This window comes from Danio rerio, chromosome 15, assembly GCF_049306965.1.
Source record: "Danio rerio strain Tuebingen ecotype United States chromosome 15, GRCz12tu, whole genome shotgun sequence".
Taxonomy (NCBI): domain Eukaryota; kingdom Metazoa; phylum Chordata; class Actinopteri; order Cypriniformes; family Danionidae; genus Danio; species Danio rerio.
In genome coordinates this window covers 51,369,933-51,396,621 of record NC_133190.1, presented here as the reverse complement: position 1 = coordinate 51,396,621, position 26,689 = coordinate 51,369,933, and the positions used below count along the sequence as shown (strand labels likewise).

Sequence of the window (26,689 nt, the reverse complement as noted above, 5' to 3'; positions counted from 1 at the left end):
GCAGTAGAGCTGGAGCGCTGTCATCAGTGCTGAAGCGCCCGTTTCAGTCATATTTGTGTCTCAGATTTGGAGTATTTTCCTTCATAAAGAGTCATTTATGTTCTGTAAAGCGAAGAGCAGGAGACCATGGCGATGTTTGAGCTCTGAATGACGGTCTGATCAGGTATTTCAGCTCTGTTTACACTGTTCAACACTGAACACAGCGCACACATGGAGGAATAACAGCGATAATATTGAGAATATGACTGAAGTGTTTTATTGAGCCTCTGAAACAGTGAGGATTTATTACATGAGAGAAAACAGATATTTTTAGTTAAACATCACCCTGAGGTGCTCATGTGTTGACTGTAGTGTAAGTTAGCACTGTCTTATAAACAAATATTAGGCTGTTTATTAATTGTTGACGTGCTTTTGATATTGTTCAGTCAAGGTTATTATAGCAACACTTAAACCAAAACAACAGAATACAAATACACCCTCACTGGCCACTTTATTAGGTACACCTCACTAGTGCCGGGTCGGACCCTTTTTGCCTTCAGATCTGCTTAATCCTTTGTGTCAGAGATTCATCAAGCTGCTGGAAATATTCCTCAGAGATTTTGCTCCATGTTGTCATGATAGCATCACACAGTTGCTGCAGATTTGTCGGCTGCACATCCATGATGCCAATCTCCCGTTCCACCACATCCCAAAGCTGCTCTATTGGATTGAGCTCTGGTGACTGTGGAGGCCATTTGAGTACAGTGAACTCATCGTCATGTTCAAGAAACCAGTCTGAGATGATTGAGCTTCATGACATGCTGCGTTATCCTGCTGGAAGTAGCCATCAGAAGATGGAGACACTGTGCTCATAAAGGGATGGACATGGTCAGCAGCAATACTCAGGTAGGCTGTGGCGTTGATGCTCAATTGGTACTAATGGACCCAAAGAAAATCTCCCCCACACCATTACACCACCACCACCAGCCTGAACCGCTGATACAAGGCAGGATGATCCATGCTTTCATGTTGTTGAGCCGAGCATCCGAATGTGTCAGCAGAAATGGAGACTCATCAGAGCAGCAACGTTTCTCCAATCTTCTATTGTCCAGTTTTGGTGAGTCTGTGTGAATTGTAGCCTCAGTTTCCTGTTCTTAGCTGACAGGAGCGGCACCCGGTGTGCTCTTCTGCTGCTGTAGCCCATCCGCCTCAAGGTTGGACGTGTTGTGTGTTCAGAGATGCTCTTCTGCAGAGCTCGGTTGTAACGAGTGCTTATTTGAGTTACTGTTGCCTTTCTATCAGCTGGAACCAGTCTGGCCATTCTCCTCTGGCCTCATCAACAAGGCATTTGCGCCCACAGAACTGCTGCTCACTGGAGATTTCCTCTTTGTCGGAGCATTCTCTGTAAACCCTAGAGATGGTTGTGCGTGAAAATCCCAGTAGATCAGCAGTTTCTGAAATACTCAGAGCAGCCCGTCTGGCAGCAACAACCATGCCACGCTCAAAGTCTCTTAAATCCCCTTTCTTCCCCATTCTGATGCTCGCTCTAAACTGCTGCAGATCCTCTTGATCATGTCTACATGCCGACATGCAGTGAGCTGCTGCCTTGTGCATTAATGCAAATTTGCATTAGTGGCAGTTGGAGAGGTGTACCTAATAAAGTGGCCGGTGAGTGTACATTATTTCAGCTTGAGTTAAAAATCAGCAATGCACTTGATGTAGAAATTACTCAAGTTTGTACCAAAATAGATCTTTATTGTTTGTTTATTTTTGTCTTTTAGCTGTGTTAAAATATAGACAAACTTCTTGTATAAAAATGTGTTTGCAGATATTTACATAAACAGTAACCTGCTTTAGAAATAGTGTGTATTGTATTCCAGCAGGTGTGTTTGTCTGTGTGTGTGTGTTTTACATTGGACTGAATGTGTTTATCCAGCAGTTGTGTGTGTGTGTGTGTGTGTGTGTGTGTTTTACATTGGACTGAATGTGTTTATCCAGCAGTGTGTGTGTGTGTGTCTCCAGCAGTGTGTGTGTGTGTCTCCTGATGGCCGTGTCTCCGCAGCGGTGTGTGTTTCTGCGGTGTGAGTGTGTGGGGCAGCAGATCATCAGTGTTCTCCAGGGGTTCAGACAGAGGAAGCTCCTCCTGGATTTCAGTATTCATGTTCAGGATGAGACGCTGCTCTGCCACCGCTGTGTGCTCGCCGCCTGCAGCCACTTCTTCAGGTCAGCATTATCATTCATTCATTTTCCTCTTATTTATCAGGGGTCGTCACAGTGGAATGAACCGCCAACTATTTCAGCATATGTTTTACATAGCGGATGCCCTTCCAGCCACAACCCAGTGCTGGGAAACACCCATACACACGCATTCACACACACACTCGTACACTACGGCCAGTGTAGTTGATCAGTTCCCCTATAGCGCATGTGTTTGGACTGTGGGGGAAACCGGAGCACCCGCAGGAAACCCACGCCAACACGGGGAGAACATGCAAACTCCACACAGAAACACCAACTGACCCAGCCGGGACTCAAACCAGCGACCTTCTTGCTGTTGGGCCACAGTGCTAACCACTGAGCCACCGTGCCGCCTCAGCATTATTATTATTATTATTATTATTAAACATGATGAGTCATATGATCCTCCAGAAATCAGTCTGATATCATGATCTGAGGATCGAGATGCTTCCATTATCAGTGTTGAAAACAGCTGAGCTGCTGTATATGTGGGAACTGAGATGTTTTATTTTATTTAGGAGAGAATCTGTGCTCCTGAATCTGTATATTCTTCATCTGTGTGTTCGTGTGTGTGTGTGTGTGTGTGTTTGTGTGTGTGTGTGTGTGTGTGTGTGTGTGTGTGTGTATGTGTGTTCAGGGCGATGTTCGAGCTGGACATGCGTGAATGTGTCGACGGCTCCGTGACCCTCAGTAATCTCTCCGCTCAGGCCGTCCACACCTTCCTGGATTTTGCGTATTCTGGTGAAATAGAAGTCAGAGAAGACAACGTGGAGATGCTGTTTCAGATGGCCTCGTTCCTGCAGGTCAGACTGAACAAATCGACAAACAACACAGCAAACGGCAGCATTATTAATAACCAGTTTATAGGTCATCATAGGACGACACTACGGGCTCTATTTTGACGGTCCATGCGCAGAGCGCAAAACGCAGGGCGCAAACGCTTTCAGGGCGTGTCAGGACGCGTTTTTGCTCATTTAAGGACGGGAAATCTGCCTTGCGCCTCTGCGCATGGTCTAAAAGGGTTGAGTTTATTTTCTTAATGAGTTATAGGTGTGTTTTGAGAATAAACCAATCAGAGTCTCATCTCCCATTCCCTTTAAGAGCCAGCTGCGTCACGCCAAGAGCGCATTCACTATTTACAGGACGCAAAGTAAGTCTAAGTGGAAAAATGAGCATTTCATAAGCAAACAGTTCACAGTTTATTAACAGAAAACTGTTAAACAGAGCATCTACTGCGTGACAATGAGAGATAATGGATCTACTTTCACTTTCGCTCTTGGATAGGGAAACCTTTACGCACAGACATCAATTAGCCTATAAATAAATAATTTAAGCGCAAATATTCGTTTCAAAGCTATTTCTAAATTCAGTTCTAATTTCCAGCAAACCAATAAATGAACAATAATTACAAAGTGTGCTCAAAAACCTGAGTGATATCCTAAAACACATGCTGTGCCCCATATGGTCTAAAACCTGCAGGTGGACAAATCTAAGCTTGTTTTTAATAAAACAAATATAAATATGGATATAATAAATAATACTGCTAATAATAATAACATTATACAAAAGCAAATTGTTATGAATGAACTGAAAAAGCCTCCCGAGATGAAGAAGACATAAAAACAGTGATTTTTCATATTTATGTAGGCTAGAAAATAATATGTTTTGTAATATTTTAATCCTTTATATTTATATCCTATATCTATTCTTATTATATCCTATATATATCCTTAATATTTAAATTTTTTCATATGTAAAGATATTTGTCTATTGCTCTCTTGTGTGTATTAAGCAGTGTGTAAGTGAGGCGCAACTCTGCGCTGGAGTTTAGACCGGGTTAGTTTTGGTCTACTTTAAAATCTATTATAGTTTCTCAAAATAGCGACGCGCCAGCGGTCCGCCTCAGAACACTTCCTTTTTAGAGCAGAACGCCTATGAGCGCACAAATGAGCGCTAATGCATTTGCTATTTAAACAGCGTAGCGCAACGCCTCAAAACCACTCTTAAGCCAAGCTGAAACTACCAAAAGACTATTGCGCCGCGTCTTGCGCCACACTGCGCCGGGTGTATGATAGCGCCCTGAATCAGAAGTGTTTGGTATTTAAGATCAGTGTTTATGGGTAATTTGAGAACAATGTAGAACCAACTGAAAATGGGAGACGACCACACGCAGGTGTTTTCTATTGTTATTTGCTCAGATAATATAAATGAACACTCAATGATAGTGTTGTCAAAAAGTCAGAAGAGAGAATAATGTCAAATTTGCTGTCCCACCTCCGTAGACGCTGCATTACAAATGAGCTTTTAATTTCTTAACTTGATGCAATGATGATATAATAACAAGTAAAGCTTTAGAAACTCTACATACATTTCTACAAAATCCCAATATTAAAATCTTTCAAGGACTTAAGATGGTTTAAACTTCATCGCTGTCTTGTTTAGTGTTTATTCAGATCCCCATTAGCCTCTACCAACTATTGTTCCTGGGGTCCATTAAATAAAAAGGCAAATTTACATTAAATTATAATCAAAACCAAAACAAAAACAAATTCACATTAAAGTAAATAAACAGAAACTAGTCGTGTTATGCCGAGTTCAGACTGCAGGATTTTCAGAGTAGTCGTGTCACAGATGTTTTCACACTGCATGATTATCTGGGCTGGCGTTTCTTCTCTGCTTTGTTTACACTGCAAGATGGATCGGCGACATGGACATTCACACTGCATGACTTTACTATAGGAAGAATCGCCGACAACTTCGTTCAAACTACGTCTCACAGCCAAAACACGTCGTATATCTTTTGTTATTAACTACATAATGAGAGAGAAGCCTTTAATGGGGTAGAACATGTACAGATTTGCTCACCTGGGTTTGAAGGGAATTAGCCATTTCTCCTCAACGTTAATAATAAACTATTTTCTTTCTGTATGAAACGTCAAACAGACACGGTTGCTCCTGAGTCCTGTCAAACCTCCATTTCGTGGGTCCAAATAAATCGAAGATAAACGCTTTTAACTTCTCCCCCAGCCTCCCGCTGGCCTGCAGGTATACGCACACACACACACACACACACACACACACACACACACACACACACACAGGAAGTGAAAGCTGCACTCTCATTGGCTGTAAGCGATTGCTGATGTTATTTTCAGTAAAACTCAATTCACACGGCATGATTTGAATCAGCTTCAGCTCCAGATATTCAGCACGCCAAATATCTCACAGGCATCGGCGACTCATCGGCGATTCTCTCAGATCGCGTCTTAGATCGTTCACACTGTGTGATTGTCGCTCACGTGCACGAGCAGCGATTTGCCTGTGATTTCAGCCATTTGTCTGTGATTTTTCGAACCCTGTCGGCGAGCCAAAACCAGTGGTGTAGCGGATGGGCACGCACCGCGGGGGGGGCCCTACGTGATTAGGGGGCCCTGCGTCGTTGCGATTTTTAATAATTGAAAATCCAGCAACCGCAATAATCAAACTCTTGGGAACAACTGTGGTCGGAACCAAAGTTCACAGGTCTGTGTTTTAAGCGGTGGACTACTTCATTCTGATTCTCAGTTTGTGAAGGCTTCCACGCGTTGTCACTCCACCCTGCCTCCCTTCCCCGCTCCTTAATTTGTGATCACTTCCCCGTGTTGTCACACCCCCCAATCATCAGGGGGCCCGTCAGTGATCCCTGCAGGGAGGCCTCCGCATTTTGCGCCACTGGCCAAAATCGGGGATAAAATCATGCAGTCTGAACCAGGCATAAGGCGACAGTGCTAACCACTGCGCCACCGTGACGCCAACATTTTAATCTTGTACAGCAGTAACATCACATTTATTTTCTTTGTTCAGTTCAGTTGATGAATCAATAACTCAAAGAAAGTCATGTTTATTGCTAGCTGTGTCATTTCTGAGGAATTATTCAGTGACACAGTTTTGATGGCTTATTGTCGCCACCTATTGGTTAAACTATGTCATTGCTACAACTTTTATTTTAAGCATGAAGTTGCGTTAAACAGTGATTTTAATCTTTACCATAAACTATAGAAATCAGTCCAATGAAACGTGTTGATTTATTCCTCATGCACCAGCGGGCGCAGCCATCGGAATCTTGTTAGCTGGAGACTTCCACTCTCATTCACTTGTATAGATTTTTAGATTTTAATTCCTGCTGCTTGATGTTTAGTCATGAACACGCTCATCTGTTGAGCAAGTAGTTTGATCGATTAATATTCCGAGTCTTTCCTTCTATTGGAAACTGAATCGGAAGTTCTGAAACAATCGCACACTTCCTCACTGCGGAATAAGGTCAATAACACAGAATCTATAGTGAAACCAGTCCATCCTGTAATCTCGTCCATTCTCGCAGGTGGACTTCCTGTTGCGCTCCTGCAGTGACTTCCTGCTGGAGTCTCTGGATGTGTCCAACTGTCTGCATCTGCTGGAGCTGGCGGAGGGATACGGTTCGACACAGCTGCTGCGCGGCGCCATCGACTTCATCACGCAGAACTTCCAGACGGTATCCTGCAGCGTGGAGTTCCTGGAGCTGCCGTCGCCGGTTCTGGAGCGCGTCCTGCTGTCTGACGAGCTCCGCGTTCCTGATGAAGAAACCGTCCTGCAGGCGCTGCTCTGCTGGGTGAAACATGACCCGTCGACGCGCACTAGCCTGATGCAGCAGCTGCTAGCATGCGTCCGACTGCACCACATTCCCATTGCCACGCTGGAGAACGCAGCACAAAGCGACATGCTAACCGACGAATGCAGGAACATGCTAACACATGCGCTAGCACAAACACAGCAGTTCAGCGGGTTATTCACAGATGCTCGCGTGTCAACGACATCCACGTATATATTCGTCCACAAAACTGAAGAAAGCATGCGTCACACGTTCTGCTATGAGATTGTGTCAGACCGCTGGACGCCGCTTCCAGAGGACGCCATGCGGATTTTAGAGCTACCGGGATCAGTTATGACTAGCTTTGCAGAGAAACTCTTCATAAGTGGTGGATGTCACAGCGATTGTCCGAGATCTATTCGCACGCACATTTCATCGCCTCATCACGAAGCTACGGACGAATTTTGGTGCTACTGTCCGATTGCGCACAGCTTTACGCCAGCGCCGCGCATGCGCCACACTCGCACCATGCACACATGCGTCGTCGCTCTTCAACGCTTGTACGTAATCGGAGGAAAACCGCGCAGCTCACGGAATGTTCCGAGCATTGTGGATGTGGACTATTACGATCCTTTGATGCGCGAGTGGATTTCCGTTAGCCCTCTTCCTAAAGGAATATATTTTCCGGAAGCAAGTGTGTGTGGAAACGTTATTTACGCTCTCGGATCTGAGGTGGAGTTTTCTGACGCATTTAATCCTTTGTTGGATTGTTTTTTCCGTTATGATGCAGTTGCGGATCAGTGGAGCCACCTAGTGGCGGAATTTGGTCAATTCTTCCACGCGAGGCTTGTGAAATCGGTGTGTGTTAATGAAACGCTGTACCTCTGCGATTTATCAACCTATAAGGTGTACAGCTTCTGTGCGGATGAGGGCGTGTGGAAGGGCGAGGGCTCGTTCGAGTGTGCGGGGTTTAACGCAGCTGCGGTCGGCGTCCGGGGGAAGATCTTTATTCTGGGTGGAGATTATTCTCCGGACGAGATCTCGGATGAGGTGCAGGTTTATGATAGTAGTCGCTCTGAATGGCAGGAGGTTTCTCCGATGCCGCGAGCTCTGACTGAGTTTCACTGTCAGGTGCTGAACTTCAGCCGCTATCGAGACCCCTGGCACTCATCAGCCACAGGGGGCGCTGAAGAGTAAAGGCCTGTTCAAACAAAGCATGATAAAGGTAAATATAAGTATTAGGGGTGTGAATTTGCACTGGATATACACTGGTTATGATTATTGCCAGACGGAATCTGCGGATGTTTTTTGCTATTTTTGCTGAGAATTTTGGTAAAAATCTGCGGATTTCTGTGGAATTATTTTGGGAGTATCATAACTAAAACCTTAATATTCATTCATTTATTCATTTTCTTGTCGGCTTAGTCTCTTTATTAATCTGGAGTCACCACAGCGGAATGAACCGCCAACTTATCCAGCAAGTTTTTTACGCAGCGGATGCCCTTCCAGCCGCAACCCATCTCTAGGAGAGATCCACACACACATTCACATACACACTCATACACTACAGACAATTTAGCCTACCCAATTCACCTATACCGCATGTGTTTGGACTGTGGGGGAAACCAGAGCACCCGGAGGAAACCCAGGCAAAGGCAGGGAGAACATGCAAACTCCACACAGAAACGCCAACTGAGCCTAGGTTCGAACCAGCGACCTTCTTGCTGTGAGGCGACAGCACTACCCACTGCGCCACTGCCTCGCCCCTAAAACGTTAATATGTGAAATAAAAAATATTGTATTTTTAACTTTTATTTAATGTTTAAAATGCAAATCCAATTAGATTCACTTTATTTGGTAAGCAAAGCAAGTCTCTCATATGAAATAGCTACTAAAAAACAGATAATATTACTATACAAACTGAATTGTAAATAAATTATGTTTACATTTTCGCAATAGTCAATAATATTACTGGTATTAGTTTAAAAACTGAATAAATATAAATTTACACACATTTATTCAAGTTAATAAACAGAATTAATGATGGGCTAAAAGTCTGCGTAATTCTGCTGGAAATCTTTTCTTCGCGTGCAGATTCTGTGTGGGCCTTGTTATGATTATCATGTCATCGATTCTGTTCAATGCGGTATCACAGTGCACTGACGATGCTTTTTCATACACATTTTGTAATTTTGCTTCACAACACAAGAATACGAGTTTGTCGTTTAATTAGTGCCGAGCAAACATTAATCACATTCATATTAAAAGCTTGCTTTGACATGATTTTAGTGTGCGTACTGTGTATATTTACTATGTATATAAAAATACACGCATGCATGCATATATTTGAGAAAATGTTTATTTATATTTAGCTTTAAAAAATATGTATGTGATACTAACTGTATATACATTCAAATATATGTAACAAAATTGTTGCGTATAGCTTTGTTTCTATCGCATATGCATAATAAATATATTTAGTAAACATACATACATACAGTACTTACATTGTCGAAACAAACTTTTATTTTGTGTGCAGTTAATCACGATTAATCTTCGCCTGCACTACTTTTAATGTAAGCAGTCAGACATAAGAACTGTACCTGTAATGTTTCCTGCTCAAAGAAAACAGGCTTCTTACATCTTAAACAAAAGTCAAGTCAAGACGACAGGAGCATGTAGAGCAAATACACAAATATAAACAATAATAACACTATGAATAATCATTTCAGCACTGTCAAGGGAGTTCTTAAACACCTGTGATTGGTCATTGGTGTTTGCACGCTCAACAGAACAGGCTGTGATTGGCTGTAACAGTCAGCGCTGTTCATCAAGCAGCTGTACGCTGAAGAGCAGCCACTGCAACGCTGTTCGATGCTAGAGAGAACTCGTTCTGTAGATATGCTCATGTCTGCGTTTTAATTACTCGTTGTTGCCGCCCTCGCCAAAGTAAGCAATCACGACATGGTACATAAGAGATAAATGAGCTCAACACCGGTTAAGATCTATTACTAAACTGATACTGAATCATCTCCTGGTGCATTGAAAATACAATAGTTTTGACACCCCTAATAAATATACCTGCCTCTACACTGACAAATCATGACAGTCAGTTTATTTTTAAGAGTTTGCTTTTCGTTCAGCGTTAACCCCTTGTGACCAGCAGGCATCTTCAGTGTGCTGCTAGTGCATCTGACCAGTGAATCCAGCTCGTGTAATCCATCTGAATTTCGTAATCATAGTCAGTGCAGTGGAATAAAAACAAAAAGGATCCTCTGTATCTTTATCGTTGTAGTTGCGGTGTGAACCATAATATTCTTTAACACTGTGGACAATCTTTAGAACCATATATTCATCGATATCTTCATGCTTGGTATGAACGCGGCAAGGCAAGTTTATTTCATACAGAGTGGCGATTCAAAGTGCTTTACATAAACAAGATTAAAAGAGACAGGGATAAGATGTTTCAGTGAAACGTTAAAAGAAAAACAATCAATAGTTATTCACTAACGCTCTGTCCGATTTGACCAGTGAGGAACAGTGACTGAGAAGGTTCTGGAAAGTGACTTATAGCCTCTCTGCGATGGAACCGCAAGGCAGCGCTCACTAAAGTAGACCTTCACTCTATAAATGTGTTGATGAGGTGATCAGTGAGTTCTGATCGGTATTAGTCATTTCCGATTGAAATTCGGCATTGTTGGAATGTGTATTTGTGTAAGTGCATGCTGTAAAACACAACCACATGCCGGTGCATTGCCAAAGAGTTTATTGATGCAAATAAATCTGTCCTAAATCAGGACATCTGGACTCTTTTGTCTGGCAGGATGAGTGTTTGACCTTCAGATCATTATGACCACAATCCATGAACACAAACTGTTGGATCATCTGGACTGTGAGCTCCTGCAAGACCGTCCTCACAGATGAAGATGATGATGAAGATGCAGGCTCTTCTCTCCCTCATGAGTCCTGATACTGCTTGACCAGTAACCACATCAGCAGAACGGTGATCAGAACAATCATGAAGTTCAGGAAGAGCTCCTGTGTGGATCGCTCCATCATGCAGACACACAGCAGCTGGAGCACGAGATCAACCTTCAGGGACACAGACACACACACACACACACATACACACACGCAGAGAGAGAGGGATAGAGATGGAAAAATAGAGCAGTATGTCGGCCACTAGGAAATTAAGCCGATCATCTGTCTGTTCTAGGCTTGAGTTTCAAACACAATTCCATCATCAGGTTAGCTATTGTCACACACACACACACACACACATACAGAACTCACACATTCACACACACACACACACACGAAAAAAACAATAGTAATTTATTGTAAATACTGTTGTGCTTTTAGAATATATTATAGTCAAGTCTATTAGACTGTTTATATTATAGTACTGTATCGACAATGCTTTAACTCATTCACCAGCATACTGTAGTATTAACTATAATGAAACTGTAATAAGTACTGTAGTTTACCTTAGTTTTTACTACAGTAAACTGGTATGTTGTAGTATAGTGTACTCTATAGTTGTAGAAATCTACTTGTACACAAAAGGTAATCATTTGTTTACATTGCTATAGTTGTTGTGTTACCATAGCAACTGTAAAAATCCCCACAACAGATTTGCTACTATAGCTGTTGTGTTACCATAGCAACTATAGAATCACCTCAACAGATTTGTTACTATAGCTGTTGTGTTACCATAGCAACTATAGAATCACCACAACAGATTCGTTACTATAGTTGTTTTGTTACCATAGCAACTATAGAATCACCACAACAGATTCATTACTGTAGTTGTTGTGTTACCATAGAAACTATAGAATCACCTCAAAAGATTTGTTACTATAGGTGTAGTGTTACCATAGCAACTATAGAATCATCACAACAGATTTGTTACTATAGTTGCTGTTACCATAGCAACTGTAGAATCATCACGACAGATTTGTTACTAGTCTTGTTGTTACCATAGCAACTATAGAGTCACCACAATAGATTTGTTATTATTGTTGTTGTGTTACCATAGCAACTGTAGAATCACAACAACAGATTTGTTACTATAGTTGATGTGCTACCATATCAACTGTAGCATCACCACAACAGATTTGTAACTATAGTTGTATTACCATAGCAACTGTAGAATCATCATGACAGATTTGTTACTATAGCTGTTGTGTTACCATAGCAACTGTAGAATCACCATAACAGATTTGTTACTATAGTTGTGTTATCAAAGCAACTGTACAATCACCACAAGTATTATACTTTACTGTTTACAATAGCACAGTTCAAAAACTATAGTAATTACTATGGTATTCATTAATTTGGTAGTTTTTTCCTATTTAAACTCATCTCCAAATGATTTAAAAACTTCAACACTAAATCAAACTAAGCACACTTGTTCATAAAGAGCATTCTAAACATGTTTGATCAAAGAAAGAGTGTTTTGTGTGATGTGATGTATTGATTCGTTCAGGTGAGTCGTCTGGAATTCCAAGATGCATTTAAACACTCAAAGCACTGAATGAATCTCTCTGCAGGTGATTCAGTGAGTCGCTGTGGTGAATGGTGTGGATCTTCTTACCTGCTCTGCGTCGTCTCTGTGTGTTTCAGATGATTTTAAAGTCTCTGTGTGCTTTTTCTACATCTCTGGGCTCTTAAAGCAGTGGTGCTGGACAGAAACGAGTGGATTGGACCAGAGGATGGTGATGTCACAGGTATTTAACATCAGCTGCTGGGTTTATTGAGGGATTGACTGAGATATGAGAGTCTCTGTGGATCAGGGTTATTCTGCGGCTCTATTGTCTTCTGGTGGAAGTAACAGGAGAGTAGTGGGTTATATGTAATCTGGATTACAAAATCAAGTATTTGTAATCACTCTAAATTACATGCTAAAAATGTTGGGTTACACACAATTTGTGTTGGGACAACATGAAGGAATTAAGTTAACTTATTAGCTAATACAAATTTGAGTGGATTAAACAAGTTGTCCCCAAAATTAATCAGGGATCATCACGTTGGAATGAACCACCTACTATTCCAGCATATGTTTTACACAGCGGATGCCCATCACTGGGAAATGGCAATATATTGTTGACAATTTTGCATATATTGTCATTTGCACTTATTGTTTAGATGAAATATTTGATGTCATGATGAAATTACTCTCAACTTTTCAATACTGTAATCAGGACTAGGCTTTAATGAAATACATGTAACAATGTCATATTTAAAAATTTAATTATAAGTAACTAATTCATAATAATATAACACCTCTGGGATCAGTTAAACTTATTAAAGAACATTTAAAGACAAATATTTTTGGCCAAGCTTTTAATTAACAATATGGAGAGCTGGTTTTACATTGGTGCCTCAGTACTTGGATTTTTAACCTGTTTTTATTGTATACAGCATAAATGTGATAAAAGTAATCTAAATGTAATCCAAAAGGAGTAAGATTACATTAGCATAAATTTAATCCAAAAGTAGTAAGATCAGATTAAAATAAATGAGTAATAAAAATAATGTTAAAACAATCCAAATGTAGTCAGATTACATTAGCATACATGTAATAAAAGTAATCTAAATGTAATCCAAAAGTAATAGATTATATTACCATAATATTGTAATAAAAATAATCTAAATGTAACCCATAAGTAGTGAGAATACATTACCATGAATGTGTAAACAAGTAATCCGAAAGTAGTGAGATTACATTACCATAAATGTATAACGAACATAATCTAAATGTAATCCAAAAGTAGTGAGAGTATATTAACATAAATGTGTAATAAATGTACTCCAAATGTAGTCAGATTACATTATCATAATAGTGTAATAAAAGTAATCTAAAAGTAATCCATAAGTAGTGAGATTACATTACCATAATTGTGTAATCAAAGTAATCTAAATGTCACACAAAAGCAGTTAGATTACGTTAGCATAAATGTAATCCAAAAGTAGTCCGATTACATTACCATAAGTGTTCAGTCTAACAGATTACATTACCGACTACAAACTTTGCTACGTAATTTGTAAACAGATTACATTTGATAAGTAATCCACCAATTTGACTCCAGATCAGCCAAAACATGCGACAGATCTGGATGTTTCTCCTTTTGTTTACCCGTTGGAGTCCTGAATTAACTCATAAATCATACATCAGTAAAGCTCCGGCTCTGGAGTTATGTTTCTGGGCTCATATGATGGTTATATCATGGCAACAGCAGTTCATTGTTAATAGAGCAGCTGTGAAATCCAGCAGCTGGTAAATTAGGTCAGACAGATCACATTACTGGAGAAATAACCACACACACACACACACACACACATCTCTTTCAAGCAATGATTGTATAGTTGTGCTAATATCCTAATTAGTGTGTCGGCATTAACATTAAAGGTGCTCACAGTGATCTGAGTTCAAGTCCCGGCTCTATATCTGCCTCTATTTAATTAAAAAACAATTATAAACAATGACTATATACATATAAACAAACAAGACATAACACTTTACAGTAAAAGATTCTTTGAATTGAAAAAAAACTGCAAAAATTAAACACATTTTTAATGTATTTGTCAATTTTGAGATTATAAAACTTTTTTTTATTTTAAGCCTAGAAAAAAACATCCAAAATACACCTAATATTGAATCTTTTAATTTTATTATTATTATTATTTTTAATTGTAATTTTTAAATTAATAATATTTTTTAATATATATTTTTGCAATTAATTATGATTTATTAGTTTTTTAGGGGGGGGGGTAGTCATATTTGTTTATTTATGCAATTAAAAATGTATAAAAGAAAAGGGCAACACTACAATAATCTTCGACTTTAATATAAAAAAGTTCATTTATTAATTTTGTTTTTGGCTTAGTCCCTATAATCATCAAGGGTTGCCACAGCGGAATGAACCACCAACATAGAATTATTCTCGCTGCACCCCAGTAATCCCCATACACACTCATTCTCTCACACACACTCATACACTACAGCTAATTTAGTTCATCCATTCCCCTATAGCGCTTGTGTTTGAACTGTGACGCGCCCTTCTTGCTGTGAGGCCACATCGCTAACCACTGCGCCACTGATCAATAAAATGTAAACAATCATTTTAAAAGTTACTTGAAATGTGTGCACATTCACACAAACTACATTTTAGATGGCTTGACATGAAAGGTAAAGTAACTAATATGTAATTAATATTGTAAAACTGATTTCTTCTGTGGTGTTTTCTAAAAACAAATGAAATACTTTAATGTAATGATGATAACCCTTTCCCAATATATAACCACTTCCCAACATTCTTCAAAATATCTTCTTTTGTGCTGAACAGAAGAAAGTAACTCAAACAGGTTTAGAACACAGTGAAGGGAGAGTAAATGTTGAGTAAATCTTCATTTTTGTGTGAACTGCCCCTTTAAATGAAGCTCCAGCGTGTGATGAAGCATGTCTGTATACAGACATGGAGCTGCTGACAGGCTTTAAGCAGATCACCACTTTCAGGATTGTGTTTGTGTGTTAAATATAGTCACCGAAAGTTCAAGGTGAGAGAGAGAGAGAGAGAGAGAGAGCTTTTGTTTGTGGTCAGTCTGTTTACTGCACTCTAAAGAAAATGCTGGGTTGTTTTAACACAACGTTGGGTCAAATACAGACAAACACATCATTGAGTTCATGTATTGTTCATGTCCCTTTATTCATCAGAGGTCACCACAGCGGCATGAACCGCCAACTATTCCAGCATATGTTTTACACTGCGGATGCCCTTCCTGGGAAACACCCACACACACTCATTCACACACTCATACACTACGGTCAGTGTAGTTGATCAGTTCCCCTATAGCGCATGTGTTTGGACTGTGGGGGAAACCGGAGCACCCGGAGGAAACCCACACCAACACGGGGAGAACATGCAAACTCCACACAGAAACACCAACTGACCCAGCCGGGACTCAAACCAGAGACCTTCTTGCTGTGAGGCCACAGTGCTAACTACTACGCCACCGTGCCACCCCTTCATTTATTTTGTTAAATTTAATTACAGTTTTCAACTCAACAGTTGTGTTTGTCCATATTTGACCCAATATTGGGTTAAAAACAGAATTGTTTAGAGTGTACTGACTTTTGCTGCATTTCACTACATAGGGGCTGATATATGAGTGGTAATTGATGGGGATTTTACACACACACACACACACACACACACACACACACACACACACACACTGTTATGTTACACATGTGCAGAAAGCACACTTTATCACAAACAAGAATGCTCATCAGCCAATCAGAATTGAGAATTGAGCAGCACTGGGGTTGCTAATGTAATTTAAATTTAAATATGGCCTTTCTCCTGTCCGAAATGTTGCATTAATGCATTTGTCAGACACTTCCATTCAATATTAATATTCATGTCCTGAAAATCAAACACATATTGACCCTGACTCTGTGGAAGTTTGCTTTCAGTGACAGATGTTCAGTGTCTCCATCTAGTGGCCTCATGTGAAACATGAAAATACTAAAGAAGATGATCATCACCGATGTTTTCTGTTTTACTTCAAATTAAAATGTGCATTTTAGAAGTAGTTTTCAATAACCTTCAAAAACACTACATATCAGTTGTCGTGTAAACAAAGAACACAAACATGTACAAATTTTAGTTATAAATAATAAAACGCCCCTGAGGTTTACATCAGAGCCCTGAAATCTCCGCCCCAGCTGATTGGACAGTATTTGCATAAACACACCCCTGAGTGCAGGATGAGTCATCAGAAATGTTGTTGTGTGTTTCCTCACCAAAAACAACATTAACAGCAGATCAGTAGCCAAGTCCAGTTCAACAAACGTCAATTTAATTTGGGCAACACATTTTCATTCACATCATAATGTTTGTGACAAAGATTTAACATCACTTTTAAAACTGTGTTTGAAAAAGGTAAATGTTGATTAATTTAATTTAAGTTTTGCACCATTTCTACAGAGGTCATGGTGAATGCAAATACAAAACTATTGCATTTAAAAACAAATGTTGCTACTGATGTTCTTCTATAATAGTGCTGTGATTCTGATCCTCGGTTGTTTATTCGCTCATCAGCTGGAGGTCTGCTCTAATGTTTGCTTGGTGGACTGTTTTGTATGATTTATTATTTTCAGTTACGTTTACATTTATTATGAAACGCCATTCCTGATTATTTATTTGCTTAGTTTGTAAACTTTTAAGTAGTTATGTAGTAATTCCTATAACCTCATGAGAGTTAGCCATGTGGATGCAATTCGAGCTATTGCCCTTTTAAAAACCCTCCTGATTCTGTTCTCCCCTCCGTTGATTAATGCTTGGAAAACAGTGAATGGAAAAATTAGTTTCATGCTTAACCCTTGTCTTAGAAATAGAAAGATTCGCCATCTTTTTCAGAAGGAAAAAACCTCTATTCCTCACGTCATTTTTCACTGGAATCATTTATTTCATGATATTCCTTGGCAGATCGTGTGCTCTTTACCCAACACATTCTTAATCACAAACAAGGTTAAAGAGGTCTCCTTCAAAATGCTCCATCAAGTTTATCCGGTGAATGTTTATATAAAAATGCTTCCTCAGGAGGATCCCCTAGTTCCTTTTGTGGAATAATAGATGAATCTGTCGATCCTCTTTTTGGGAATGAGCCCATGCTAAGATTTTTTTTTCTGAAAAAAAAAATCTGTTTATTTATATGTGCCTCTGTCTTTTAGATAATTCTTCTTTGTTTCACTCTAAAAACGTTGAGTTATTTATTTAACTCAATGGTTGAGTTAAATATTTGGTGCTTTGTTGGGTTATTTTTACCCTTTATTAGGTTAATTATATTATAACTCAAACAGCTGGTTTAAATATTTGAATTTCAACAGTCAACTGATTTAACTGACACAGCACAGCTGCATTAATATGCGTGTGTAATGCTGTTTTTGCGTTATAAAGTTTATTTAAGCTATAATGCAATAATGTTGTTGTTATTGTTTATCAATTTCCTCTCCCTGTCGTGTTTTTACATCCGTTTCACCATCCAAATCTTTTAGAAGCGTTTGGATATGGTTAAAATGTATTGTAGACACTGAACTGTGTGCTGTAGATCCAGCAGCTTCACTCAATTATATAACCCAATGCATTGAATAAAATAACCCATAGTTGGGAAGGTGCTATAATAACCTATAGTTGGGTTATATGTTGGGGTATTTTAACTATTTTAACACAGTACTCAATACAGCCGTTTGTCAGTTAAATCAGTTGACTGTTGAAATTCAAATATTTAACCCAGCTGGTTGAGTTATTAAATAAATATACCTCATAAAGGTTCTAATAACCCAACAAAGCACCAAATATGTTTAACTCATCCATTGGGTTAAATAAATAACTCAATGTGTTTTCGTGTACAGGATGTTTTATTTGGTTTTTATGTTGATAAAGTAAAATACATTTTCTAATAAATCTGTTTATTTTACTAGCAAAGTTTGTATACACAAATGCGAATTTTAGTCAGTAAAGCCTGTTTCTTATTTATTGTAAAGATTTGAAATGATATTTGGATACAATCCAGCAATGTTAAAGCTTTAAAATCAACAACACTGTGTGAATCTTACAGTCTTTTTTCTATACCCAGCGGACTGTGTGATATTGTAATATATTACCCCTGGCATATATATATATATATATATATATATATATATATATATATATATATATATATATATATATATATATATATATATATATATATATATATATTTATTTTCTCTCTTTTTGTTTTGCTTTGTTCTGTTGTTTATTTCTGTTGTTTTAGGATTTATCTTTTTAAGAGCGTTTTTCCGAAATAAAGCAATAAAGCCTAAATAACAGGCTAATTTAGAAAGAATGGATTAATATATGTTTAAGAGTGATTTAAAAAATGTAGAACAAGAAATGTACAATTTAAAATAAATAAGACAAAACGAAAACTGAACGAGTTAAATTGTATCGCAGAGCTCGCCAGAACCCAAACTTCACACACACTTCTGAAGAGTTTTACTACCGGTAATAAACCGTCTGATTCACAGGATGTGGACACACACACACACACACACACTCAGTCAGAAGTGTTTGATCGTGTGTGTGTGCATGTCTATCATGTTGAATCAGCATTTTCTGCGTGTGTGTGTGTTTGTGTGTGTGTTCCTCCGCTTCTCCAGCGCTGATGATGAAGATGATATTCCCGGTGCAGATCTCAGCGCGCTCCCGGTGTCTGATGGCATCGCGGCGGTGGAGTTCGGCAGCGCACGCTCGGTGTGTAAGCCGGTACCGAACACCATGGTGCTGTGCTTTGGCATCGGTTACCGGGAGATGCGGCTGCCGAACCTGCTGGAGCACCAGAGCGCGCGGGAGGCGCAGCAGCAGTCCGCCGCCTGGGTGCCGCTGATCGGGAAGCGCTGCCACCGGGACACGCGCCGCTTCCTCTGCTCGCTGTTCGCGCCAGTGTGTTTACCGGAGGTCCCGACTCCGGTGAGCCCGTGCAGGAATCTCTGCGTGGCGGTGCGGGACGCCTGTGCGCCCGTCATGAGCGCGTTCGGCTTCCCCTGGCCGGAGATGTTCAACTGCAGCCGGTTTACCGACGGACCCGAGCTCTGCATCCCCGGGGAGATAGACCCGCTCAGGGCCCCCACCACCCTCGCGCCCACAGGTAACACTTCATTAGTAGACATTTTTTCATTAACCAAACTATAATAAAGTAATTGGTGATTCATTCCGCTGTGAAGACCTCTCAGAGACCGAAGTGGGTATAAAGTGTAGGCTACTTCACAACTCTTTGTTAATGAATGCTCCAGTAGCCTTTAAGGGTTTTTGCATCCTCTTTGACCCCTTTTTTACCATGCTATTGTGAAGAAACTGACGGTTCATTCCGCTGTGGCGACCACTCGATACAGGCACTAACCAATATGGCGCCCTGTAGCAGTAAATTCCACTGCTAGTGTACATATAAGAAACGTATTAGCTTTGTCTTATAGATTCTGATATCTAAACAACGCAAATGTACATTCAAAATACTCAGAGAGACGTGTTTGCAACTGTGTCCCCTTTAGGCTCCATAAGCTAGTGGAAAAGGTCGCTGTAAAGCATTATGAGATGCTTTATGAGATGAGATGCGAGATTGCATGTTCATAGCCCTAAATCAGAAAAAGTCAAGCAATTTCATGAAAAAAAAATAGGTTAACTGGCATATTCGACAAGTCAAAAAAATCTAAATCAGGTGAATCTGACCCTAGCAAAATATGAAGATTAATCAACATAGATAATAAAAAAACAACCAAATATTCAGATTTTTTGTTTGGATTTTAATGGTCTGATTGCTCATATTTTATTTGATTCACTTTAATTCTTAATAAGATGTTGCACTGTTGTGTTTTACTGTCCTGTAATGTCATAACAAAGCTGTTAATTAACTTATTTAACACTGAAGAGTGGGAATTTTATGACTGAATGACATGTGGTTTTAGCTCAAAGATTGAGGAACACTTGTCTCGTGTGGGGGAAGTTGCAATGGAAATAGATGCTACTGGATCATATCAACTCACCACAAAAGAGCTGCAATTCGGGGCTAAACATAAAATGATGTAGAGTTCACCCCAAAATTAATATTTTATTTACCCTCACCCTCCACTTCTTTTTACATCTTTTTCCTTTGTTGAACACGAAAGAAGATACTTTGAAGAATGGGGGAAACCACATACTGACTCCCATACTATTATTATTTTTAGTTTTTTCTACTATGGATGTCAGAGGCTACCATTTTCCGACATTCTTCAAAATATCTTCTTTTATGTTCAACAAAAGAACCACAAAAAATGTATGAGTCAAAAACAATGAATGAGTCGGTCTAAAACACAGCAGATACCATAATTCTCATTCAATCACTCATTTTCTTTTCGGCTTAGTCTCTTTATTTATCTCAGGTCGCCACAGCAGAATGAATCGTCAACTATTCCAGCATATGTTTTACACAGTGGATGCCCTTCCAGCTGCAACCCAGTACTGGGAAACACCCATACACACACTCATACACTACAGCCAGTTTAGTAGATCAGTTCCCCTATAGCGCATGTGTTTGGACTGTGGGGGAAACCGGAGCACCTGGAGGAAACCCACGCCAACACGGGGAGAACATGCAAACTCCACACAGAAACTGAATTAAATGAATAGGCTACTCCTGCAAAGGACTTCCTCAATGATCTTAGCGTATCACTCCAGTTGTGTCTTTGAGTTACAGTTACATTTCTGTTATTTATTTAGAATATTAATCGCATAATAATAATAATTATAACACTTTTATTTAAAATAAATCTAAATATTTGTATATGTTTATTTATAACAAATATTATCAATAAATGGGGTTTTTGAGAAGAGGCCATGGGACTGGTCCACTGCTAAAGACAGTGATGACATCAGAATACATCAATATGCATAATTCTGAATCATTTCTAAATGAATTATGAGATGATTAATCATGCTCCACACGTACTCTTGCACTCTGTCATTGACTACATATAAATAGACTGTTTTCAAATCAAATATGAGTCATTATCAGATTCTCTCCTGCATATTCAGCATGTAGAGCAGATATATATATGCTGCCACTCACTCACCATCAGTAATGTTTATTCTCACACAGAAGACTCACACTGCGGACACAGGCATAGTCAATCTCTCCGATGTCTCTCATCAAAATATTACTGGACATTAATTTTTACACAAAAGAAAGTGAATGCAGATGTGTTTATATTGTTAGGCGAAATTATTATTATTATTATTATTATTATTATTATTATTATTATTAGTAGTAGTAGTAGTAGTAGTAGTAGTAGTAGTAGTAGGCTTTGCACTATGCAGATTAATTAATGTGTGTTTATTCCTTTCTGAAGTAATACCATAGTTTTAGGAATAGTGGAAGCAACTTTTTTTTTCTTCCCTCATTTCTGGCGCCCCCTGGATGTACGGCGCCCTCAGCATTTGCCTATACTGTCTATGCCCTGCGGCCACTGATAAATCAGGGAGTAAGCAGAGCTTGTGCTTGTGATCAGTCTGTTTACTGCACTCCAATAATGCTGGGTTGTATTAACACAACGTTGGGTCATATTGTTGGCTTCATTTATTTTTGTTCACTCATTTTCTTTCGGCTTAGTCCCTATATTCATCAGTGGTCGCCACAGCGGAATGAACCACCAACTATTCCAGCATATATTTCACACAGCAGATGCCTTTCCAGCCATCCGCTTCATAAAACATGTGCTGGATAAGTTGGCGGTTCTTTCCACTGTGGCGACCCCTGATGAATATAGGGACTAAGCCGGAGGAAAATGAATGAGTGAATGCCCTTCCTGCTGCAACCCAGTACTGGGAAACACCCAAACTACACAACTGTATATATTCACACAGAAAGCAGCTGATGAATTAGCAAAACTATTTCACTGTTTTTGAAGGCTCTGAGATCTGTGAGGCCTGTAGTGCAGACGGAGACGGAGAGCGAGAGATCCTGCAGGAGTTCTGCACGGCTCAGTTCGGTGAGAAACTGTCCAATTGTGTGTGTGTGTGTGTGTGTGTAGATTTTTGTAGATGCTGTGATTTGTTTACCAAAACTATTGTTCGCCAACTAAGGTCACAAGTTCCATCATTACAAGCACAGTTTGTTGATTTGCCGTTTCCCAAATCCGTTGCTCCAACGAACATTCACAAACTGTGTCGCAAACTTGAGCACTCGCAGCTACACCTCTGGAGCTGTAGTTCAAAACAAAGGTCCTGGCTGTGTTCTATTCCCACTTATCCCCCCTATGCGCTATTCATTTACAAAGTTGGAATTATGAAAAGGAATAAAGCATTAAGCTCATCTCTCTTAGCTGTAGTTTGCTTTCAAACTGTTTTTAGTTCAGTTTTAGCGATCTTTTTTGTGCTCCCTTCGCAGTGCACTTTAAAGACATTGATGTCATTTTGAACGCAGCCTCATGACGAAAGCTATAGGTGACCTGTTATTTAAAAGCGGAATATATGTTGCGTCTCCAAAGCTTGTGAAAACAAAAAGCACACACTCTAAAAACGTTGAGTTATTTATTTAACCCAATGGTTGAGTTAAACATATTTGGTGCTGTGTTGGGTTATTTCTACCCTTTATTTATAATTAACTCAACCAGTTGGGTTAAATATTTGAGTTTCAACAATCAACAGATTTGGCTGAGAGAACTGACCCAAAACAGCTGTTAACATGCGTGCACAATGCTGTTTTATTGCTATCCGCTTGTTAAGTGATGACGTGTTTGTGACGTATGTATACTGTTTCCGGGTCCATTCATTTGAGTGGAGAAATCATTCGTTTATGTTCACGTTTTATTCTTATCACACATTAAAGTTAATTGTATATAAAGTCATAGTGTACACAACAATCTCTGGGCTTGCTGCATAACAAATACCAAAAATTTATCAATTTATAAAAAAAATTATCACTTTCTGGCCATTGGATATTAGGCATGGACATATATACTGTGATCGTGACTTTTGAAAGTATTAAATGGCTTTGTAAACGTTTATTGTTACCATTTCATGAGTCTCCCCAGTCAGTTGAATAGAGCGCTTGGACCCGGAAGCCGCTTCACGTGACGTCTCACTTAACAAGCGGATATCGCAATAATATTGTTATTTTTTATCAAATGACCTCTCCGTGTCGTGATTTTTAGATCCGCTTCGCCATCCAGGACCATCTTTTAGAAGCGTTTGGATGAGGTTCAAATGTACTGTATTGTGGACATTTTAATTCTAAAATGAACAGTAGTAATAGTGATACCAGAATGGAAAGAAATAATATTTAATCAAAATAACCCAATTAAACTATACAACCCAATGCATTAGGCTGAAATAACCCATAGTGGGGAAGGTGCTAATAACCTATAGTTGTGTTATATGTCGGGGTATTTTTAACTTATGTTAATTCTTTTCGTTTATAGCAGGTTATTTATTAGGTATCTGTACTGTATATGACATGGGCCTGCTGGCTGGAACTTTCTGCTGTGTCATTGTAAAAGTAGACTTTAAAAAATAAACAAATAAACAACTTCATACTTAATAATAATATTAAAAGCAATAATAATAAAGGTGAGGCAGTGGCGCAGTAGGTAGTGCTGTCGCCTCACAGCAAGAAGGTCGCTGGGTTGCTGGTTCGAAACTTGGCTCAGTTGGTGTATCTGTGTGGAGTTTGCATGTTCTCCCTGCCTTCTTGTGGGTTTCCTCCGGGTGCTCCGGTTTCCCCCACAGTCCAAACACATGCGGTACAGGTGTATTGGGTAGGCTAAATTGTCCGTAGCGTATGAGTGTGTGTGTGTGTGTGTGAATGAGTGTGTGGATGTTTCCCAGAGATGGGTTGCGGCTGGAAGGGCATCTGCTGCGTAAAAACTTGCTGGATAAGTTGGCGGTTCATTCTGCTGTGGCGACCCCGGATTAAAAAGGGACTAAGCCGACAAGAAAATGAATGAATGAATGAATGAACAATAATCATCATCATCATCATCATCATCAATACGATTAATATTATTATTAAAGTATGATTTTTTCATTTCTATTACATAATAATTATTAAATGTCATTTCTTGATAAATGGCTTCATTATTTATTTATTTATTTATATGATTTATTTATGATATTAGAATGCGTGTGAGCTTTTGTAAGTGGTTTTATGTTTTAGATTATGATATGTCATTCTCACTCATATTTGTAAAGCAGACAGGCCCTGTATGTGCCATATATTTCAGCTAATATGGAGAGCCAGTGCGTGTTTCTACCAAATCTAATATTGGGTTTTATTTTAAATGTGTGTGTGTGTGTAAAACAATATCATTTGCACTATAAATGATGGGTTCTTTTCTGAAGAAGTTGTTACTCCACCCAGTTTAGAGTGTCGTTATGAGCGTTTTACGTTATAAATAACGTGGTTCAAGCGAAGGATCTGCGACAGAAACTATGCGTTTGGGAAACACTCGTCACTACATCACTCTTTTCCCAAACAATGCAGCGTGCCATGATAGTTGAGCTCAGAGTTACGTCATTGTTTGGGAAACTCCACACCCCATAACCCCATAAGCATCTTTTAAAGGTGCAGTGTGTAATTATAGCCACTAGACAACAAGCACAGGTGTTCAATCAAGGTTTTTGCTGCTGTACCATGACTGCAAGTGGAGGAGTGATATTATACAGCACCTGAAAATAGTGCCCAGCTAACAGAACTAACTAACAGACCTGCGTATTAAGGCTGATTTTTTATTCTTATCAGACCCTCCAGCATTTTGCCATCGCCGAATTGTCACAAAATTTTGTGGAGTATTTTTAATATTGCTGCAGACTTCATTGCAGTGTGTTCACTAAATGTGCACGCGTGTGTGTGTGTGTGTGTGTGTGTGTATGCAGTGGTCCGGCTGCGGGTGGGCTCCTGCTCAGTGATTGGCTCCGACCTCCGTGTATTCCCAGAGGGTCGCAGTCGAGTGCTCCGCCAGCAGGATCCCCAGGCTGCGCTGGAGCTTAGGGTGCTCTGGCTGCCCCAGGCCCTCCACTGCTCCTGTCCTGCTCTGGACGGGCCCCTGACCAGCACCTACATCATCCTGGGGCACACACACAGCGGACGCATGCAGATACACAGAATCCTGCGCTGGACACGAGACGAGAAAACACTGAAGAAACTCATCAGGACTCTGCTGAAGACACAGTGCTGAGTGCAGGAGAACAACACCTTCTTAAAGAGACAGTACACTCAGATATATAAACTTCAGGCAACACCCACATTAAAGGGACAGTACACTTATATAGTCATGTTCTTAAAGGGGCAGTACACGCAAAATATATACATTCTGCCATAATATAGTCATCTTCTTAAAGGGACAGTGCACTCATGTTGTCATCTTCTTAAAGGGACAGAACACTCATGTAGTCATCTTCTTAAAGGGACAGTACACTCATGTTGTCATCTTCTTAAAGGGACAGTGCACTAATATAGTCATCTTCTTAAAGGGACAGTGCACTCATGTAGTCATCTTCTTAAAGGGACAGTACACTCATGTTGTCATCTTCTTAAAGGGACAGTACACTCATGTTGTCATCTTCTTAAAGGGACAGTACACTCATGTAGTCATCTTTTTAAAGGGACTGTACACTCATGTAGTCATCTTCTTAAAGGGACAGTGCACTAATATAGTCATCTTCTTAAAGGGACAGAACACTCATGTAGTCATCTTCTTAAAGGGACAGTACACTCATGTAGTCATCTTCTTAAAGGGACAGTACACTCATGTAGTCATCTTCTTAAAGGGACAGTACACTCATGTTGTCATCTTCTTAAAGGGACAGTGCACTAATATAGTCATCTTCTTAAAGGGACAGTGCACTCATGTAGTCATCTTCTTAAAGGGACAGTACACTCATGTTGTCATCTTCTTAAAGGGACAGTACACTCATGTTGTCATCTTCTTAAAGGGACAGTACACTCATGTTGTCATCTTCTTAAAGGGACAGTACACTCATGTTGTCATCTTTTTAAAGGGACAGAACACTCATGTAGTCATCTTCTTAAAGGGACTGTACACTCATGTAGTCATCTTCTTAAAGGGACAGAACACTCATGTAGTCATCTTCTTAAAGGGACAGTGCACTCATGTAGTCATCTTCTTAAAGGGACAGTGCACTAATATAGTCATCTTCTTAAAGGGACAGAACACTCATGTAGTCATCTTCTTAAAGGGACAGTACACTCATGTAGTCATCTTCTTAAAGGGACAGTACACTCATGTAGTCATCTTCTTAAAGGGACAGTACACTCATGTTGTCA

At 39.6% G+C, this 26,689-nt stretch overlaps 3 protein-coding genes across 8 annotated transcripts; 2 read left to right on the top strand and 1 right to left on the bottom strand.

The window, feature by feature from the left end:
- kbtbd3 (kelch repeat and BTB (POZ) domain containing 3) lies at positions 1 to 10,630 on the top strand. 5 transcript variants are annotated; one of them, XM_073924149.1, is made up of 4 exons: positions 1 to 163; positions 2,005 to 2,202; positions 2,855 to 3,020; positions 6,578 to 10,630. In XM_073924149.1, exons 2-4 carry the CDS (start codon positions 2,024 to 2,026, stop codon positions 8,018 to 8,020), a joined length of 1,788 nt encoding a protein of 595 aa, XP_073780250.1. In that variant the 5' UTR covers positions 1 to 163; positions 2,005 to 2,023; the 3' UTR covers positions 8,021 to 10,630. The 5 variants fall into 5 exon arrangements, with proteins under 5 accessions (XP_073780250.1, XP_001342878.1, XP_068069907.1 ...); XM_001342842.6 differs by having other exon boundaries at positions 2,002 to 2,202; XM_068213806.1 differs by having other exon boundaries at positions 1,981 to 2,202.
- Positions 10,573 to 12,469, bottom strand: sln (sarcolipin). The gene is made up of 2 exons (NM_001302745.1): positions 12,420 to 12,469; positions 10,573 to 10,915 (listed from the first exon to the last, which is right to left on the bottom strand). Exon 2 carries the CDS (start codon positions 10,880 to 10,882, stop codon positions 10,781 to 10,783), a length of 102 nt encoding a protein of 33 aa, NP_001289674.1. The 5' UTR covers positions 10,883 to 10,915; positions 12,420 to 12,469; the 3' UTR covers positions 10,573 to 10,780.
- On the top strand, positions 12,429 to 26,275 carry sfrp2l (secreted frizzled-related protein 2 like). 2 transcript variants are annotated; one of them, NM_001386322.1, is given in 4 exon segments: positions 12,429 to 12,552; positions 19,032 to 19,519; positions 22,314 to 22,394; positions 25,279 to 26,275. In NM_001386322.1, coding segments are annotated over 3 exon segments (753 nt in total). In that variant the 5' UTR covers positions 12,429 to 12,552; positions 19,032 to 19,149; the 3' UTR covers positions 25,581 to 26,275.
- Positions 26,276 to 26,689: the final 414 nt, after the last annotated feature.

What these genes read in the sequence shown, in the direction of transcription:
- kbtbd3 (XM_073924148.1), top strand. Translation starts at nt 1,964, where the DNA reads ATGTGTTTATCCAGCAGTGTGTGTGTGTGTGTCTCCAGCAGTGTGTGT. An exon ending in GCCTGCAGCCACTTCTTCAG is followed by an intron (nt 2,203 to 2,854) that starts GTCAGCATTATC and finishes ATGTGTGTTCAG; the next exon opens with GGCGATGTTCGAGCTGGACA. An exon ending in AGATGGCCTCGTTCCTGCAG is followed by an intron (nt 3,021 to 6,577) that starts GTCAGACTGAAC and finishes CCATTCTCGCAG; the next exon opens with GTGGACTTCCTGTTGCGCTC.
- sln (NM_001302745.1), bottom strand. Translation starts at nt 10,882, where the DNA reads ATGATGGAGCGATCCACACAGGAGCTCTTCCTGAACTTCATGATTGTT.